This window comes from Paramormyrops kingsleyae, chromosome 17 (assembly GCF_048594095.1).
Source record: "Paramormyrops kingsleyae isolate MSU_618 chromosome 17, PKINGS_0.4, whole genome shotgun sequence".
NCBI lineage: Eukaryota > Metazoa > Chordata > Actinopteri > Osteoglossiformes > Mormyridae > Paramormyrops > Paramormyrops kingsleyae.
In genome coordinates, this window is record NC_132813.1 from 10,030,158 (window position 1) to 10,050,485 (window position 20,328).

The 20,328-nt window shown below is 46.1% G+C and overlaps 2 protein-coding genes across 2 annotated transcripts; one reads left to right on the forward strand and one right to left on the reverse strand.

The window, feature by feature from the left end:
• Positions 1 to 996: 996 nt before the first annotated feature.
• On the reverse strand, positions 997 to 12,022 carry sars2 (seryl-tRNA synthetase 2, mitochondrial). The gene is made up of 16 exons (XM_023833444.2): positions 11,436 to 12,022; positions 10,756 to 10,851; positions 10,537 to 10,566; positions 10,032 to 10,172; positions 9,081 to 9,135; positions 8,571 to 8,634; positions 7,602 to 7,707; positions 6,541 to 6,588; positions 5,829 to 5,937; positions 4,764 to 4,809; positions 4,094 to 4,181; positions 3,005 to 3,117; positions 2,816 to 2,909; positions 1,991 to 2,083; positions 1,386 to 1,451; positions 997 to 1,268 (listed from the first exon to the last, which is right to left on the reverse strand). The coding sequence occupies exons 1-16, from the start codon at positions 11,703 to 11,705 to the stop codon at positions 1,128 to 1,130; spliced, it is 1,560 nt and encodes a 519-aa protein (XP_023689212.2). The 5' UTR covers positions 11,706 to 12,022; the 3' UTR covers positions 997 to 1,127.
• Positions 12,008 to 17,283, forward strand: LOC111854938 (kelch repeat and BTB domain-containing protein 8). Its single transcript, XM_023833443.2, has 5 exons — positions 12,008 to 12,548; positions 12,886 to 13,039; positions 13,139 to 13,217; positions 13,414 to 13,641; positions 14,070 to 17,283. The coding sequence occupies exons 2-5, from the start codon at positions 12,886 to 12,888 to the stop codon at positions 15,535 to 15,537; spliced, it is 1,929 nt and encodes a 642-aa protein (XP_023689211.2). The 5' UTR covers positions 12,008 to 12,548; the 3' UTR covers positions 15,538 to 17,283.
• The last annotated feature ends 3,045 nt before the right edge of the window (positions 17,284 to 20,328 follow it).

The window sequence follows — 20,328 nt, forward strand, 5'->3', positions numbered from 1 at the left end:
CGTACATTTCGGAGAGTATTATGAGACAGACGCAACGAACTCCTGTTTCCATGGCAGCCAGACCGCCAAATTTCTAGTGAGCAAGTTGCACAGACCCCCACTTTAAAACATCAAACATGATGTATTCTGATCGCATATTGATGGTTATACTAGTATTAATAATAAGGTATCATTACAAGATTTTCAGGGTCACCAACTTTGGTCAGCAGGCTGGAGTGAGATTTTGTCTGCACATATTTACATGTTTGTAGGAGTTTTATTACCTTGTAAATATTCTGTAGGGTTTGCAAACTACCCCAACGCTTTTGTTGTAGCTAATTTTAGGCTTATAATGGAATACAGATTTGCCGTGAGATTTCTTGCGTGGGCGAGAGCGTCTGAAAGCCTGAGTGTAACGCCAGATGCGTGACAGTTGGCAACCCTACTTTTTTGTTTGTTTGTTTGTTTACCAGATGCTTCTGTCAAAAACTGACATAGGAGTACAATTAAGAAAGCAGGGTAATTTAAAAGTGTAGCCCCTCTGCCAACCACAGGATTTAAACCAGTCACTTTCCAAACATAACACAAGGTCCTAGACCACTTTACCACCCTATAAATAATAATAATTCCGGAGTAATTCAGATGTAATTAGATCACATGTGGATTACATCTGGAAGACAGCAAAATGCACGACTAACATCTTCTGTGTTTATCTACTAGCTGTCACAATCATAAAAGCAGACCCAACAGCCGATTGTTAGGTCAAGGAAAAACGCCCCGAGCTACAGCCATTGTGGATTTTGCTCAGTATAAAGAGACTGAATGGCACTCTCTCGCGTTCATTGAGAGGCTACTGTAGAACCAAAGTCGCCTATGGGCTCACCTTAGGTTTGACCGGCGGTATATCTAAGCACGCATGAACCAAACAATCAAGAACACCGAATACCCGGCACAAGTGTGATTGGAGCTGGGACAGCGCAAAAACAGGTTTCCAGCTCACAGAAATGAAGATGATCATTTTAAAGGTGTGAGTTTAAATATATTTACATGATTAGACTGGTCACACACACAGCTTAGGCATCTCTGCAGCGGAAAAGGTTTCAAGTGAGCCAGGTAACCATTAGTACTGCTCCGCTCGCACATCGTCATCATCTCAACTCAGGGCCAAGATGGCGAACTCGGCTCGGCTGATTTGGTCCGATATACTTCAGTGGAGCATAATTGGGGTTCTGGATGACTTCTGATCTCATGTAGGGCTGCAGGGCACGAGGTATTCGCACAGTACCATCCTAAGGGGGGGGGGGGGGGGGGGGGAGAGGAACAAATGAATGTGCAATACATGCCGTCAACTCTATTACTCATCATACCATTAATGTTGTCAAACCTGAGGCAGGATAATCCCATACCTTGTTCTGGTGGGTCTCCAGAATGGCGATGACAGTGCGAGGGATGGCCACTGCGGTGGCGTTCACCTGGGGTAGCGGAAACGGACGGCCCAGATGTTACCGTCAGCCAACATGGCATTCAACTCGCAGCGACAATAACCGTTTTCTAGCGTGGCTCTGCAGACTAGCTGGCGTAGTAAACAATGCTAATGCTAACGCTAATCTGCATCACATACTTAAATTGGGGGGGGGGGGGGGGGGATGATGTGCGTGACTCAGAGGGTTAGGACTCTATGCCAATAATCGGGAGATTGCTGGGTCGAATCTCAGCATTGGCAGAGCGATTTTGCCATTAGGCCCCTGAGCAAGGCCAGACCCCGGCCAGGGACGGCTACCCTGCTTTCTCAATTGTGCATCACTTTGGGTAAAAGTGTCTGCTAAATAAATAAAATAGGACGTTATCCGTAGAAAGCAGAGATGCTTCTCGCTGCAGGGCCCACACCATCCCTTTTTCTCCATGTGAGAACAGATTTATTGGGGAAAAACAGATGCTTTATTATTCTCTGCTACAATCCACCTTGCTTGTGATAACAGATGGCCTTCGTACCCCCTACGGTGGTTCTTACCGTGTGGCCGTAATGCAGGCTCCCCCCCTCTCCCTCGTACAGGATGTTCAGCCGTCGACTCTGGTAGTCTGTGCAGTTAGAAGCGCTGGAGATCTAAAAAGAGATCAGATGCTTTAGCCCACAGATGACCTCCGCATATCTAATCCGTCACAATGAGGCCCGGGAAGCACTGGGGGCTGTGTAGGGGGGGGTCGGTGTAGGGGGGGGGCGCCAGGATGGACTGCTTGTGGTACCACTAAAACTTGGGAGATTGAAGGCTTCGGTGCCTCCACTGCGTCACCAGGCCACCGTGATGCCTACTGCAGCTGCTATTCTGGTTTTACTCCCCAGCTCCACTAATGAGCTCTGAATCCCCACGATGACATAATGCACAGCTACACTCTGCCTTGGTACATTTACCAGGCATGCAGTCCAAAGGGAACTACACACCGATGCATACAAGTATAGCACTTTTATAACTGCATTACGCGACAAAGGTCAGACACATGAATATGCTCAGTAAATCAAATAAATCTGAGGCAGCCTTAAGTACAAACCTGATAGGAGTAACAGGTTGTATGATATAGAAAAGTACTTCGGACAGTTTCGAAGGGTTGGGCAAGAATAAAGAGAGGAAAAGCTTATAAAGACTGCAAAACCGGGCGTCATGGTGGCGCAGTGGTTAGCACAGCTGCCTCACACCTGTGGGATTAGAGTATGAGTGTCTGCCGCAGCTCAACATGCGTGGAGGTTGCATGTTCTCTCTGTGTTGTAGTGGGATTCCCCCCCCGGGGACTCCAGTCCACCCCCTATATATGTAGCTAGCCCTAAGCGGCCTTTGCACACCTCGCCGTAGCTGCCTCGCCCCGGCATCCAGGCCTCGATGTCGAATTTCCGATGAGCCGGGGGCCCTAGTTCCTGGGTGGGCATGTCCAGCACTCTGAGGGGAGGGGAGGGGGGGAGGGGTGACTACCCGAGTAGCAGACGAAGCGGGCAGACAGATCGCACGGGGCCGAGCAGAAAGGTCAGCGAGACCTGTAATGAAGCTCCAGCGCAGAGAATATCTGCTTCTGCAGAGAGACGAACTCCTCCAGCAGCCGCGAACTCTCCTCGCCCGTCTCGTTCGCCGTCACCCCGAACATCTCGACCTGTACGCAGAAGGATCAGAAAGAGACACGATGATCAACCGGCTGCCACTGCTGACATACGGCTAGCTGAGGAAATGTTTACACAGACGCCACATTCAGCCAATACAGCTGCTCATTAAAGCACAACAACATGAAACAGGACGTCCCCAGGGCAGCTGTGTCTGAACATACTAGCTTGATATCTCCTGTCTAGTTGACCACCGAGCAGCATTTTCCGTGTCGTTTGCTAACACCATGTGACCAGGCAACAACTCTTGCTCCCAAAGGGAACCTCACTCAAACCCTTTTAAAATGAATTTTTTATGTTTACAACAGCTGTCTCTATTCACTTTGAATTCCCCATAAATATTAATATTTGCTCATTCTTGCTAACTTAATGGACCTGAATAAAAAAAACCTTTTTTTTTGTGTTTGAATAAACATCTGACTAAAACACACACACACACACACACACTCACTTTTCCACCTGCTTATGTTGCCCAAAGACCCATTTCGGTGTTGCGTTAAACTGCAGTGATACGTGGCTTATGATTCAGTCGTCGTGAGAACATCATACTTACACAAACCTAGATTCTAAAGCGTACTACACACCTAGGCTACAGTAAACTTTTTTTATACAAGTAGAAAGCGTATACTCCAAAACAACGATAAAAACTACAGCATAGTGAATACATACAACAGTAATTTATTAGTGAGTATTATGTACAGTACACAATTGTATGCGCTATATGTACTGTTATACGACAGGAAGAGCAAAAGGTTTGTTGATGTCAGCATCACCACAAATATGTGAGAAATGCGATGCACTATGACAGGAATTCTCCCGTCGTAAATGTGGTCCATTGTTGACGGAAACATTGTGATCCGGCGCATCACTAAACCAAAGGAGTGAGCTGTAAATGACCACTAACGTGCGAAGGAATCATGCTGTGAACGGGCTACCACCCCGAAGGCTGCGAGCACGGCCCATGCTCACCTTGTTGAACTGATGGACTCTGTAGAGCCCCCAGGGCTCTCTGCCGGTGTCCGTCTCTGCCCGGTAACACGTGCTGCAGCACACCGTCCTACACACATGGACTCTGTTAGACTCATAGCTAACAGCCACTTTGGCAGTGAAAAGCACATTAGCCACCAAAAACAAAAAGTCCGCTAGCGAGACACCGCCATTAGTGGGACCTAGCCGGGACATAGCCGGGACATAGCCGGGACATAGCCGGGACATAGCCGGGACATAGCCGGGACATAGCCGGGACATAGCCGGGACAACGAGCAAATTCCGTCCAGGCAGCACCTAGAAAACTCCACAGAGCATTTGCTCTGAAGTGTTCGTAGGCATTTTTTTTTGGCTGAGTAAGACAGGGCAAGAATGTTGTTAAACCAAAGGGCTATTGTTACGCTATTTAAAGGGTTTCATCGAGTTTGGGATGGAGCAGTGCTAGGCTAACACTGCGTTGCTTGTTAAAGCTGCATCAGCAGCACCGCAGAAGCTGGTGAGGGGAGGCGTCTGCAGAGAAAACGCTGCGGCAGACGCTTGTCATGCACGCAGGTGCAGAGCGGAGGCTGCTTCCAATCCCCCACGGCCTCTTCCTCCACCACGGCGGTGAGAAATGGCCCCCAAGAGCAAATGGCAGCACAGTGGGACTCACCTGATTGGCAGGTCCTTGCTGTTCACAGCGTGATCCATGAAATAACCTGTAAACAGGTGTCGGGAGTGAATAATCCTTCCCACAAACAGCCTGCTTCCCCGGACAGCTACAGCACACACATCTTACAAACTATAAATACATCATCAGAAACAAAAAGGCTTAATCCACCGTGACTGAAGATACCAGCACTTATCTGGACAAACTTACAGCTCTGGAAAAAAATTAATAGGCCATTCTATATTTTTAAAAAACCTGCATTCTTAAATCCTGGTTTAATGCTGGTTTAATCCTGGTTTTGCTAGCGGACGGCTATGCTGCAAGGCAGAAACTTTGAGCCTGGAAGCAGCCTAAGACAGCAGTACACAAGAACAAGGTGAAGAAGACGACAATGACCAAAAACCAGCTAGGAAGAGGGCAGAAGCAACTTTCTCATGCTAGAGATGACCGTCAACTTATGCGTCAGTGCCTCATGAATTGGAGGATGACATCAAGTGACCTTCAAAAAGAATGGGAAGCATTAAGTGGTGTGAAGTGCACTGCTAAGGTATTTAAGACAGCTAGGAGTCCTAGACGCCCTTAAAGACCCATAAAGCCAGGAAGAAGCCCTTCATCAATGAGAAGCAGGGAAGCCAGGTTGGAGTCAAAAACATGGACATTTTACACGCATTCCCATAAACTGAGAGTTAAGTGAAGCTAAAAATGTTGCTGTGGTCTAAGTTTTCCAGAGCTGTATATCATCATATACATTGTGTGAACAGCTTAAGTTGGGTTTAAAATGGTTTAAAAGTTCAAGTGAAAGGATTTGCTCAACGCTAAAAGAAATTGTTCTGTTATTCTACAAAGAGCAAGCTGAGGGAGGCGTAAAGACAATTTCCCCATGTGGATCAATAAAGTATCGATTATTATTATTATATTGAACAACCCTTGAGACGTACTAACCACTACACCACCACAGTGGCCAAAACCAGGTGAGTCCAACTCTAACAGATACTGATGGGTGAACTCCACTGGGGCGCCTGGGGGAAACGAGGGCTGAAGACCCCTAGCCCAACCTGACGTGCTCACCTGCAATGCCCACCTCACCAGTGCCAGCCAGTCGGAGGTCAGGGTAGCGGGACGGGTCCAGGGAGTAGGCCTGGGAATGATGAGCATGTGGCTGCATCCCGCAGCCTTCCTGTGAGAAAGAGGTCGGTCACCATCACTGATAGATGTACCACTGCGGAGCATCAGTACAGCAAGAGTGCAATAACGTCCATAGAAGAACAGCTGCAGCCAGCTGCGTAATGGCCGATGCTCCACTCCTGCAACAGTAGGTCACTGAACACCAACAAAATTCTCCAACTGCCAAGGCTTTAGGTAAAAGGCATCTAGACACCTTTTCTGAATGTATTTAGCATTAAGATACGTCAAGAGAATTTCTAATGTATATTACCTTAAAAAGACCAAGAAGGCAACTAGGCTTCGTGTTACTGATCTCTTGCCAAATGTGAACCCGGACATGGATGTTTCTCAGTACCAAGAACATAAAGATCGTACTTGTGGTCTTGGCAAGAGCGGTCTTGCTAACTTGCCTCCCATGAATGAACATGGGATGCAATGAATCATGGGAGTCTTGTTTGCCAAGGATGCAACTGATGCTTCATTGATATTTGGGGCGTGGCAAGAATGACACAAGAACGGTCAAGTGTGCGTATTGCGACACTGTGGCTCTTAGCGATTAACATGGGAACAAGTGGTGGTTCTGAGCTCATGCAGAAGGAAGACGGCTTATACTCACAAACACAGCTGCTTTCAGCATGTCAGGCACAACCATGGGGACAAAACCCTGTGGAGGAGGTCAAAATGCACAACAGTACAGGCTCATCTTCATGTGATCATTCTCAGAAGCCTTCTGCATGAACAAAGACCTCGTTCATCTCCGAGTGTCAGCTCCTTCCCAGGCCTGTAGTGGACTTTCGCCATCAAGGTTATTTCCGACAGTCTCACTTCTGCTCCATGACCCACATGAAGGGGCATTTTGCAAATCTCATTTCTGAAATTTGAATTCTGAGGTTCTTGAGTTCTATGGACTTTCTCAAAACCATTCTTACAAGGTAAAAGTCAATTGCAAATTGCCATACTGCTAGTGAAAATGTCTTACTCTACCAAAACTATGTCGAATTATTGGTATTTGTTCCTCTACCTAATCTTAACTCTTTCCATCTACAGACTCAATCTTAAAACCCAATTACTTTACAATTTATTCATTTTCCTTGAGGAATCAGAGCCATCGGGAACCCTTATGCAACCTGCTAGTAATTCTCCAAAAATACTATGGCAACGTCAAACTAAGCATTAAACTGACACCACTTTTCTTTCCTTAACATGTTGCTATTCCAGAATCCACCTGAAATGCAACTACTATCCTAAACATACAAACTCAATGCAACTACTCAATGCAACTACTATCATAAACATACAAACTTTCCAGTCCAACTAGACCTATCAATTCCTACATAGTCAAATTTTGTTGAATGAACAGGGTGGTGCCCCTTATGTACCAATAGTACAGTCCCGGTAACACAACTGTACTTTGTCACCTGACTAGTTAGCATGTGACTAGTGAGTTAATTCCCAAAACTACCAAGCGAAAGGCTTTACGGGTGATAAACATTCCCAGGCTTTCTAACCAGTAAATTTTCCTCAAAGAAACAGACGGCCATTTGTCTGAGGAAGTTGCCTCAAGACAAGCCTGAGATGGTGACTGAGGCCAATTAAGTCGCAGGCACTGTGATTAAAGACACACCCCCCCCCACTAAACTTAAGGGACAGCTACACACAGACACCATCCTTACATACCCTTTGTTGAAGGAAGTCCAAAGCAAAGTTCTGCAGAGCCGTCTGGAGTTGGGCCCCGGCTCCCCGCAGATAGTAGGACCTGTGACCCGATATGTGAGCCAGACGTCTGAGTGGGACAGAAAGGAATGAATACGTTAAGAGTATTAGAACCATTATCATTATCGCATCTATTGTCAATGCACGTGACACTCATCATGCCAATGGAGCCATTTAACTGAACAGAAACTAACTTCATTTCAAAGCGGATGGTAGGTAACAGCTATAAAGGGATATTCCTATAGGATGGTGGTCGTAAGCTTAAGCTAGCTAACTTAAGATAGCTTAAGTTTATGCCTTTTGCGTGTCTGAGTCAGACTAGTAACAGACAGATGCTGACTGGGCATTGGATCTGGCAAACAGACGCAGGCAACATTTAAGCGATTTCTCCGATTCTAGACTTGTACGTCTCATTCAAATAGGCCGGGAGTACATTTTCAAAAATGGTGCTCTGTTGCCAAAACCACAATATAAAAGAGAGATAAAATAGAGGAGGGTACAGAACGCATGAAGGGGAAGAGATGTGAGACAAAGGGTTTCCGTGTCTGGGAGCACAATGCCAACCAGAACCAACAAAGCAAGCTCATGCAACTTTAACGAGCAATCGAGTAATGTCACCCTCACAAGCAGAACATTGTGTCGAACGAATGAGCCTCGAAAAAACTCATTAATACATCCATCCATCATCTATCCATTCATTCATCTATGCATTCATCCGTTTTCTATAACCACTTATCTAGTACAGGAACACAGACAGGAACTGCATATTACTTTAAGAACATGGTTCAGTTTCCATTTCAAGTCCACCAACGGAACAACGAGTTACTCAACCACACATCATTTCAATGTAATTAACATACTGCACTACAGTACTGGGCAAGAACGAGGAGGAGAGGGGACACAGACGAACTGCGAGTATCGCTGATCTCTGACCTTTGCCTGATAAGGTCAAGCTGTTCTCCAATTTCCAGGTGGCCTTTCACTTTGAAGTCAAACTCTAGAATATAAAAAACACGACCACATTCACATCACACAGTGAACAATAGATTATTAGTCAGCTCCACTCGGCAAGGCAGACAGCCTTGGTCTTTGTGGACAGCGCCGTTACCGTCTGGCCATAACAATGTATTGGAGCCAATTAGAAGAAAACTATTCCTGCAGGCCAGGTTGCAAACCTCTAAATAAATGTTGGCACAGCTTGTCTAGACAGCATGAGACAGTCCAGGCAAGACTAACTGCTACATCTTTTACTAGAGCAATTTATATTCAGCCAAACGCAATCTTTAAATGTTTAATAGGCATAATTATAAAAGCTACATTCTAAGTTTGTCCACATAGGCTTCTGCCTGAAACCGAATCGCTGACAGGTTGAAATATGGGGTGACGGAGCCCAGACACTCAGAAAACATGGTGTTATCAAAGCAGAACTTCCGGTAACCTTACCAGGTTTCTGGCCAACCAGCTCCACTACTTTGGCGTGAGTCTCATCCCCTTCTGGCTGAGAAATAATAAGGCCATCAGTGTACGAGTGCGAATCGCCCTGATCGGTGCAGCAAACAGTCTGGGTTTACTTGGGACGGGATCTACATTGCCAGGTTTAAAGGGAAGGACAGGAATAAGTTTCACAAAAAATGTGTACAATTTCCAATGGACATCAGTGAAAAGATGCCAGATCATAGAAGACTGGGTATATGGTTAGGTGTAATGGCATGAGAGGAGGAAGAGAAATAGCAAAGAAACACACAAAAAAATGGACAAATCAACACATTTATTCAAGTCACATGACTCCAATTAATCACTGTATCACTGTAAAGTCGAGGGATAAGTCGAAACATATCGGGGGCAGTTCCTTACTCCTTTGTACAACAGCCCACTGGGCCAGCATCTGTAAAGAAGGTATCGGAAGGTATTCAGCAGCTCCGTATGCTTATCGCCGTCTCAGAGATGATGCCTCATGTGTTGCCATGGGTCAGCCTTTGTACTGATGTCTCTCAGTGATTCGTGCTGTTTTGTTTACCCAGTGTCCATTGTCACTGAAGCACTTAGACATGTACGTAACAACATACGCAATTTCAGTACCTCAACGGCACATTTTACATTGATCTTGACACTTGACTACAAAGCCACTACATGGCATTGGGCAAAGGTAGATAATTCATGTGCAGAAAGTAAAAACCTAGACCAAGATTTTGTTTCAACCAACCAGTACTCTGTGACTCTTTAAACTCAACTGGATGATTGAAACAAAATCTTGGATTTTTACTTTTTTGATCTAGATTACCCACCTCTGGCACTGGGGTATATGTAAATGCATCAGTGTTCAGCAGATAATGCATGTTTTTCCTCATTCTCATATTCCAGTGTGTCTCAATACACTGGTGCTTCATGCCTTACCACACTAGGGTGTGTAGTGTTGGGTAGAAGCAGGGCTCGAACAAAATGCTCCATCTCCAGCTCAGTTTCCTGGGGGTACAGTTTGTTTAAGCTGTTGCGGACCTCTCGTCCTTCTGCCCTTGCTTGCTGGTATTCTGGCAGCTGAGAAAGTGAAATTGGGTGTTACTGATCAATCTTGATTCAAATTCTCAGACTGCAATTCCAATATCAACGCCAGGGGGCTCTATTGAGCCATCAAGTGCTCAAAATATACAGACCCTCAAACCAGATCCAACCCCCAGTAGACAATTCATTAATTAGCTTTACTTAGCTATTAAATGAAAGAATATAGATGATTTAAGCTATATCACACACACAGTTTCCATAGCTATATGCAATCGCAATATTTGTAGAGGGGAATATTTTTTTTATGAAATATTGCGCACACACACATATATGTTAATTATTAATTTGCATTAACACAAAAGTAGGAAAAGAAATTGTGAAGTGTACTCGAATTACTTACAGCAGGCAACATTTTCTTGTCATACTGATCCTGCAATGAAAATAATTCATCACTTTTAAGCAACAGGTTCCATTAAAGCATAAGTTGACAACCACTGCAACATCTCTAGAACTCTATTTACAGGATTAAAACAAATGTGTTATATGTTAAGTACAGTATACAATCACGTAAAGCATCAGCTTTGCCCCTTTGTCATTGACAGATATGAGATACACAGACCACTAAAGCTCGAATTCTGTTGCTGATTTCAGTCTTCTTCTGTTCCAGCTTTGCAATCTCCACTTTCACCTGCTGTAGCTGCTGCCAGACTGACACCTGCAAGAGAGTGAGCCCCACACCAGAAACATTCAACACATTAACACTCATGCTTTTCTCCTCCGAAGCGAAGATGTGAAGCTAATTAACCTAAGCTGAGAATCAACTCAAATATTTACTTTAAATTCTACATAAACAGTCTACTTAGATCATCTAATGTGGAGCTGGTCTAGCATACAAGTGATCCTGGAAGCATCTAGGAAATGTTGTCTTACATGACAGACATTTTATTCCAATTTTTCCACGCATACAGAGCCTGACACTTGAGAGTTATAAGTCAGATTAGCAGGTCCCCTTGTAAACTTGAGGTACCGACTTTCAGGTTGAAAGGTTTACTGCCTTCTCGTCAAACTCACGAAATTCACAAATACCACATGCCGTTTACATGCAAATGAAACCACACCAAAACCGCATACTATACCGATCAAAATATACTCACAATACTTACATGATACTACACAAAATACTATGCAAACACAGAGTACTATGATTACTGACTATACTGCTACATTTCAAGCATAATTCACATAACACGCAAGAATTTAGACAGATACAGTGTAAAAACGGCAATGAGTCAAACTCACTATTTCCGGGACATCCTCCCCTCGAAGTTCACCTTTCCTTTTCTCTACATTAGCGATGACTTTGTCAGTCTCTTCACAGACATATCGCATATCCAGCTGCGGCTTATCGCTATACCCATCCCGAACATGCTCGTAGAGGCTACTCCGCAGGCTGTGGGCACGACGGCGTGAAAGAACAAGAGCAGAAGCACGAAAGACGGAAAGCGAAAAACTCGATCTCAAAACACCGCATGTACCTACACAAATTAACTTGCCGAAATGGGCCGCCATTTTTAGACGGAAGCATGTAAATTTAATAATGGGCGGAATAACAATGACAGCCTATCAGATTTGAGATACCGTCAACAGTAATACCGGTGACCATTATAAGTCCGATAACATAATTTAAGGGCTGCAGTTTAAGCAGAGGCTCAACATGCTACCATACATGTCTGCAAAGTCAAATGCAGCATTCCACCACGAGAAACACATCTACTGAAACCGGACGTTCTTGCTCAAACCGAACTACACAACTGGAACAGGAACCCAAACCAAAAACGTCACTTCCTTTTCCGGGATCATAGGCCAGCCAATCGGGGAGGTGGAAACCTCCAGTGCGGTTCCGACATGACTAGTGTGTCGTCCCCTTCATGGAATTAAAGCGTGTGCTTGTATTGCAGGCTAACAGCCTAAGTTAGGTACCTTGCTCTTTCAGGTAATGTCGCATCCACTAATGCGTCAGTGTAATTCACAGAGACGTTAAGTCACGGCTTAGGTAGAAAAGGAAGAAGACGAGGCGGGGGACGGGAGTGTCTGTGCAGAAGGTGGAGGATACAGGAGCTGTCAGAAAGGGTACCGGGCCAACTGTTTTACTTACATGTCCGTGACATATGCCTTACGAGCCGTGATGCACCGGACAGTCTCAATCCAGGGCGAGTCGGTTGTAAGGCGACCGGACAGCGAGAAAGACGGTCGGCCGCACCAATGTTCTGTCCAAATGACTGAAATTAAATGTGCCCACTTATTTACGCACTTACCGTTACTGTGAAGGATTTAGAAAGTTAACAGGAGGAAGGGGGGCCACTGACAGCACGAAGGAGAAATTAATTAGCCAGCTGACGTCAGTTGACCAGGGTAAGGAACTTGAAAATGTCAGGTGCTTCTTCATATGTAGCTTCTCGGAGATGTCATGCAGTGTGTAACTCTTAAATTGCTGCTACCTTTTTCATTACGTGGTATCCTTCTTCCTTTCTATTAAATGATGTGTTTGCCTATCATTTTATTAATAGAATGTCTGTAAAGCTTGTACAGGTAAGCTTACTTACAGTTCCGTTTTTGCACGTTGCCTGACATATGGAGCCTAGATGTCATCACACTGTTCTCAGATGTGCTCTGTGACTAGCCACTCTGTTGCATGATCTGGTGAGTGATAGACTTGACTTTTAGTGATGGAGGAATATGACTGTGGCAGATGAGCACCATGCGGGGTGGGGGTGTGACGTGGAAACCCCAGCCCTGGCAGGACGGCACCGGTGGGGGCGGTGAGCCACTCTCAGACAGTGACTCGGAGGAGGAAGACTTCCCCGATGACAGCACCACACCCCTGGGGGACTATGTCACACATGGTGAGGTGGCACAGATTGCATCTGAGTATTTGTGATCGTAGCAGCATTTTGGCTTGATCTGTGGTCAGAGCTCTCCTCCTTTCTCTGCAACTCTGCCAGGACTGAAGCAGCTTCTTGACGCGCAGCAGCTATGCGACGTGACTCTCTTAGTCGAGGGACAGAGGTTCATGTGTCACAGGTGAGTCTCTCACACAATGGTGCATATGGGAACATACTCAGCAAGACAGGCCTTGTTGTGCTGCTGTCAGACTCACAGTGAATGTCAGTCAGGCGTTTTTTTTTTTGACCGTACGCTTCATGTTCAGTGTTGTGCTGCATGGTGTGACCCTTATTGGGTTACGGTGGACTGAGATATTTTTTATCTTTTCTTCTAGAGTTCTCCTGGCTGCTGTCAGCCCATATTTCCGTGCCATGTTCACCAGCCCTCTGGTAGAGTCCCGCCTTGCCGAAATCAGACTAGAGGAAGTCACTCCTTCTATTATGGACACAGTCATCCAGTTTATCTATACTGGGAAGGCAGGACTCAGCTTGGAAACAGCGGAGGATTTGTTTGTGGCGGCCAATCGACTCCAAGTGATGCCCCTGCAGGAGCTGTGCTCGAGGTGACCAAGATGAACACCTAGTAAAGAAACGTTGGGCTGAGAAAGTGTACTGAAACACTGGTTCCCTAAAAAACACAAATTGTTCAGGTTCTACAATCCTGGCTATTAATTGGCCATGGCATCTTGGTAACACTAGTGGTTTCACTGAGGCTGTTGATCAGGATGGGGGGGAAGAGTGTGAAAGAATTGCTGAGAAGGTTAACTTCACCTTGTTGCTTTAGGGGTAAAATTAAAAGTCATGGCACATATCATGCCTGCAAACCCCTTTAAGTGCTGTGGAAGAGTCCACAGAGACAGGAGACTCGTGACTGGTTTTTCACAGGCGGTCGGGTTCTCGAGAGATCTCCGTAATGCAGTCACTGCAGGGTTTGTCTCAGCACAGAGGCTGCTGCTTTAGCTCTGACATGAGGCCCCATCTTCCTGTGCAGGTTCCTGTTCGAGCACCTGTCGGTGGAGAACTGCCTGGGTATGTACTCGCTGGCCCATTCGCATCACGACCAGCTGCTGCTGCGCGCGTCCCTGCGCATGGTGGCCCACCATTTCCCCCGGGTGGCGCGCCAGCGTGACTTCCTGCTGCTGGATCCCGGCACCCTGGGCAGCCTGCTGGCCTCCGACCAGCTGGGTGTGGAGTCGGAGGTGGAGGTGTACGACGCAGCCCGGCGCTGGGCGGAACACCAGCCGCGACAGCGCTACGCACACATGCCTGCCCTCCTGCGACACCTGCGGCCCGGCCTTCTGGCCCCTAAGGAGAGCCGGCGGCTGAGCCAGGAGCTGGGTGTCGGCTCCGGTGAGGGCTTTGGGGGCCCTATGCGTCCCCGAGAGGGCATGTTTGAGAAGAAGATCGTGTGCGTGGACCTGAAGCCCCGGGAGGACGAGTCGCTGCGTGAGTCCGACTTCACGGTGGACTGCTTCGACCCCCCCACCGGCAAGTGGAAGACGCTGGCGGCGCTGGGATCGCTGCTCTGCCCCGGCTGCACCGCCGTGGGGAGCCGGCTTTTTGTGGCGGGGGGCATTTTGCGGGGGGACCAAGTGTCATCCTCCGTCCATGAGTACGACACGGTGCGGGACCGCTGGCTGCAGTGCCCCCCGCTGGCTGAGCCGCGGGCTATGCTGGGCCTACTGGGCTGCGGGGGAACCTTGTACGCGCTGGGCGGCTGCAATCGGGCAGCGCTGCTGGATTCCTGCGAGAGCATGGACCTGACCTCAATGCGCTGGAGTGCCGGGCCTCGCCTACCACTCCCGCTGCGCTCCTTCGCATGCGCGGCTCTGCGCGGCCGCCTTTACCTGCTCGGGGGTACCACCTTGGAGCAGAACCGAGCCATGGTACATTCCGGTGTGCTCATCTTTCACACAATCACTCGGTCCTGGTGTCGCGTGAGCCTGGAATCTGGCACCACCTGCCTGGCCGGAGGGGTAGCGGTAAGGGGTGGAGTTTGTGCCGTGGGCGGGTACATGCGGGACGCCACTAACTTTCTGGATGGCAATTACACCCTGATGGATCCCCTGGATGCCACTGGGCGCGTGCTTTTCTTCCGGGAGGGCCGGGGCTCTGGAGGGGAGCGGGAGGTGCTGGCTGGCGCCCTGGAGCGGAGCGGGGGTAGTGATCGGGCCCCCAGCCCTGTGGTGTTCCCCGGGCTGCCCCGGCGCATCGCGGGGGCAGGCGTGGCCCGCTGGAAGCGCAGGATCTACGTGCTCGGCGGGGAGAACAGCACCCGCCTCTACGACAGCGTGTACTGCTGGAAGCCCGGCTGGCGCAGCTGGGTCCAGCGGCGCGAGAAGCTGCCGGTGGACACTGGAGGGGTCAGCCGATTCGGCTGCACCACACTGAAGTTCCCAAAAAAGCACATCCTGGCCCGTTTGAGGCAGGCGCAAGAGGATCACTCGCTGGATGAATAGCTAGGGAGCAATCGAAGGGTTAGGCTTAGGGTTAGGGTTAGGCAGTACTGATCTTCGTAGCTGGTTGGCAGCCCTCATACTACCAGGTGGTAGCCTGTGCATGGCTCAGTATTGAGTAAGAAGGCTAACCTGGTTCATCACAAGTCAGGCCGACTAATTGGTTTATTCACGAGCTTAGTGCTCGGATGGGCTGAAGATCTCCACTCACTGTGACCTTCCCCTACCATGGCTGGGAACCAGTGCTCCAGAGAGTAACGCCAATGAGCCAAGCTGAACAGAATGGATTGTGACAGCTAAACACTGGAATCTGAATGTATAAGAACAGTATTCCAGACTCAAGGTGCTGGTATTGTGGCTTCAGACCCCTTCGCTTACGGCTTTGTGCACTAAGAGTAAATGGTTGAATGTGTGGCGGAAACTGATCTAATGCAGATTAGATCCACTTTAATCCAATGTGTATATACAGTATTTATACATTAAAAATGTAAAGTACATCGTTAACAGATGCTACTGTGATTATGATTTTTCTCTGCCAGGTAACTATTCCATGTAAATAGGCAATAGTTCACCAGAGCAGCCCAAATATTGCTGCAGAGAAATTAGACCTAATTTTTGACCAGTCATTGAATTCTCTAACTCTGTCTAAAATTGTGTTCTAGAATATTTTTAAAGTAATATAATATTATAATCATGGTTAACAACCATTATTATGTCTTTTTTTTGTCATACTTTTGGGAATGCCCTTTTTAAGTAGCCTTTAGTATTTAAGTGTAGTTAATTCCTTGAAATGGAAAATAAGTTTGATTAATTATTAGTAATCATAATTGTGATGCATACAGATGTATAAAATGGACTGATTTTCTGGAATACCGCTTTTTAGTTTAAATGGGGAGACCGATTAGAATCGTGTTTAGTAGTATATATTCTACTTGACAGAAGTCTACGTGACACCGCTCCCCCTAGTGGTCACCACATGCATAGGAGCTATAAAATCCCTTAGGAATTCACTCTCAAGCTCAGTTGTCAAAATCACTGCAACGGAGGATTCTGTTCTTTGAATTTGCACTTCCTGGTCTTTTTCAACCATGGAGGCTTTTCAGGTCAACAAGAAGACATTTTTTGGAGATACCGGAAGCACCATTTTTAGCTAAGCAACTTTAATGAATGAGTGAATGAATTAAAAACCAAAGGAGCTTGCGAATCCGCCACAGCAACATCGAGAGGGTGTGTTTTGTTGTGCAGGACTGAAAAATTAGGAAAAGTTTGGTTTCCTTTTTCTTTGTAAACTTGCCTGATAAATGCGGGTCATTATCTGTAAATCTCTAAGAACTGTCGCGTGTCAGGTCCTGATTTTAGCATCATTCTCTCTGAACTTGACCGTAGCTTTAACTGTTTGATTGCTCTTTGATACCTTTCGAGATCTCTGGGGTACCTCTGCTTGTTTCTGGGCCACAGAGTAGCTGTTTCTGTTTGGGGTTCTGAGTGTGTCCAGATTAGACTGGAAAATGTCTAAAGCGGTACTTGGATCCCGTGTTTTGACAAATGTATGACTGGAAATTACCCTCTTGCTTTGTTTATCGTTAATACTAGAGGACTTATTATCAAACGGCTGGTAACTTTTGCCCTTGAACGCCAGCATTGTCAAAAGGACTGATTGTACAGGTGGTTATGGCTGAATACATTTAATTCTTTTATTCTAAGTGATATTTTCTTCCCTGACTTTCAGCCAATAAAATTATGAATGTGTTTGCTTATGCTCAGTCACTAACTTTTTCCATGGAAAATACATTTCTGTGTTTTAACCTTATTCGCACACCTCTGAACACTGAGCTGTTATGTAGGTAATAATGATTCTGATGGGTAATTCTTCAAAAAAATTATACTTGAAGATTTGGGAAGCAACATGCAAATGAAAAATTAATTTAGGTAGAACAATTGACTGGGTGGGGAAAAAAGCGAAACCAACATATTACGTGTCTCATAAGAGTAATGAAATATTTAATGCCATATAATGACTTATTTCCTGGTCAATTTATCATCCTATTAATATTAGTACCGATACTAACCAGCAGGGACCACTGTTGGCAAATTTGCTGATTTGCAGCCAAAAACATGTGGACAACCCTGTTCATCTAAGGAATTAGCTAATTAATCAAGCACACACATCGCTGATACGGGTGTATAATTAAGCACACAGCCATGCAATGACCAGCAAGAAATACTGGCAGCACATTGGCTCGCAGTCCAGACGAGGTTCGCAACTTCCAACTGGATGCCATCATTGTGACGAGTCAGTCCCCAAAATTTGTCTTGCTAGTGAAGTGAAGTGGAACCATCTGGAAGTTCATATGCAAAATGGCAAGCCACGAAAAAAAATCTCAAAAAGGCACTTAATCACCTAGCAACCTGAATGGCAGCGAATCCCACAAGCAATGATCTAACATCTAATGGAAGGTCTTCCCAGAAGAGCAGGAGCAGTTATAGCAAGAGAGAGTGGACAGACGCTATATTAATACCCATGGTTTCTTCATGAAACATTGGACAAGCTGGTGTCCACATACTTTTGGCCACAGAACGTGTCAGTCACTGATACTCTGCATTTGGGTTCCACATTACAGCAGATAAAATATATATATTTTTTAAGTTAATTTCTACGGAATGTCATCTTTGTCTTTTTGTTTGTAAAAGATTAATAAATGTACATATTTTCCAGTATTCAGCATGGGCTTTTATCTGGAAGACTTAATCTATTCATCATTATCATGGTCTTCCTGCTGGTTTCCTGGTTAGCATCATGGTGGCATCATGCCAAGCAGCTCAGACCAAGCTTCTTCTTCCAGGACCACGGCCTCCAGCTCGTCATGGGGGATCCCCAGACTTTCAGAAGCCGGCCGAGGAGCCTGGAGCAGCATATTCAGGAATCCTCCATGGGTGGCCTCCTGATAGGAGGCCAAACCACATCAGCTGCCTCCTCGCAATCTGAAGCAGCTCTAATTTAGCTCGGTGGCTCTATTTTGAGGTCCCAAACTCCTCACCCTGTCGCGGAGAGTGAGTCCAGCAACCATGTGAAGAAACCTCATTTGGGTCACTTCTACTGGGAAGCTGGATCCATTACCCACACCTCACTGGTGCTGACAGAGGTAAGTTAAATTCATGTGGCAGAGGAGCTTCAGCCAGATACTCCCAGTAAACCCTGCCTGCTCATCTTGGCCCACTTGGCCTCCACATGCATCGAATCCAACTCAGTGCTTATTGTTTGATGTGCCCAGACATGGTGTTCATTAAGAACAACCCACGGGATGAAACCCAGAAGTCTAATAATTCCCAATTTTGAGATCTGGGCAGAGGCGGGCATCACAGGTCCAGAAAGTACAGGTTTCACACCAACCCGTTGAGTATGAAGAGTCACGGGGGCAGAGTTCTTAACTGGTTGGTTGAAACAAAGCCTTGGTTTGGCTTTTTCCTTTCTGGACCTGAATTATCCACCTCTCGATATGGGATATCATTCTTCCCAGTCAAATCCCCCCAGCCATTTCCATCATTCCCCACATGAGCACTGAAGTCTCCCAGTAGGACAGCAGAGTCTGTAGGTGATATCTCCCCCCTGGTTTGGACTGCTTCCTCACCAGAAAGGAAAACATGAGATTCCATATTTAATAAGCCAATGTCCATTGCCAAGGTCTAATCCATCTTGCCTGTTATCCAAAGGGCAGTATAAGGAAAATAAATGATTGGTTCCATAGAACAGCTATATCATCTCTTACTATACGCTAGACTCGCCATATATGAAATTACATTCACATCCTCTACTAATGTTATTTCAAACGGTGACCCTCATACACTTATTTTAATGCTTGTGTTAGCTTAAGTGGTTTTGCAAATCGACCTTGGATGTTTCAAGCAGAAGCAGTGTGTTTGCATATATATCCCATGTGAGTCCAGCCCAGATATGAAGCACACAGAACATGCTGGATTTTGGATAAAGTTCCATTAAATACTATTGTTTTTACAAGGTCATCACCTTACAGGGGAGACGGAGGTCTGGGTTATTGATGGTTCTCAAAAATGGTTCTCCCTTTTTTCTTTTTCCAGCAAATCTGCATAAAAATTAGCATAACATTCTTCCTCTGCTAACATTCCAGAACTATAATTATTTTTTAAAATTTAACTTTTTTCTTTAGTCAAAATCAGAAAGCTCAATAGGAAGACTTTATAGATTAAAAAAATAGGGAGAAAGGTGTTGTTGTGGAGAAGCTGTTGTCAGTTTCTTGCGGAGTCTCCACCCAGTTCCCACACTGCCAGCGTACAATTTTCTTCCCTTTTTTATTCTTCTTGGCAGATTTCATTAAAGCCCTGAAATTGCCAGGTGGCTCTTGAGTCTTTTCTTCAAAGATTCTTATGATTTCATTGACTGTGCTGCAGAAGCATGAATCACCCAGTCCCGGTTTTAAACGTACCAAGAGGTGTTTTCCTCTGGCATCTGACCTGCTTTGCTCCCTCATCTTCTCCTTCCATCTTAGCGAGCTTCCCTGTCCTACTGAGCAGATGCACCCCCATGCTATAATGCTATAACCCCCATGTTTCACTAGTTATGACTAACTTCCTAAAATCCTGCTGCATCAGTCACATTTGATGTTTTCTGGATATTTCTGGCAAATGCACAGCTTCTCCCAGCATCACTCACTGAATTGCTTTATCTCATGCTGCTGGCTTCGCAGTGCCACCACTGACCAGCTTTTTTCCAGCTTTCCCGATTTGAACTTACAGCCTCGTCATGATACACAGAGACTG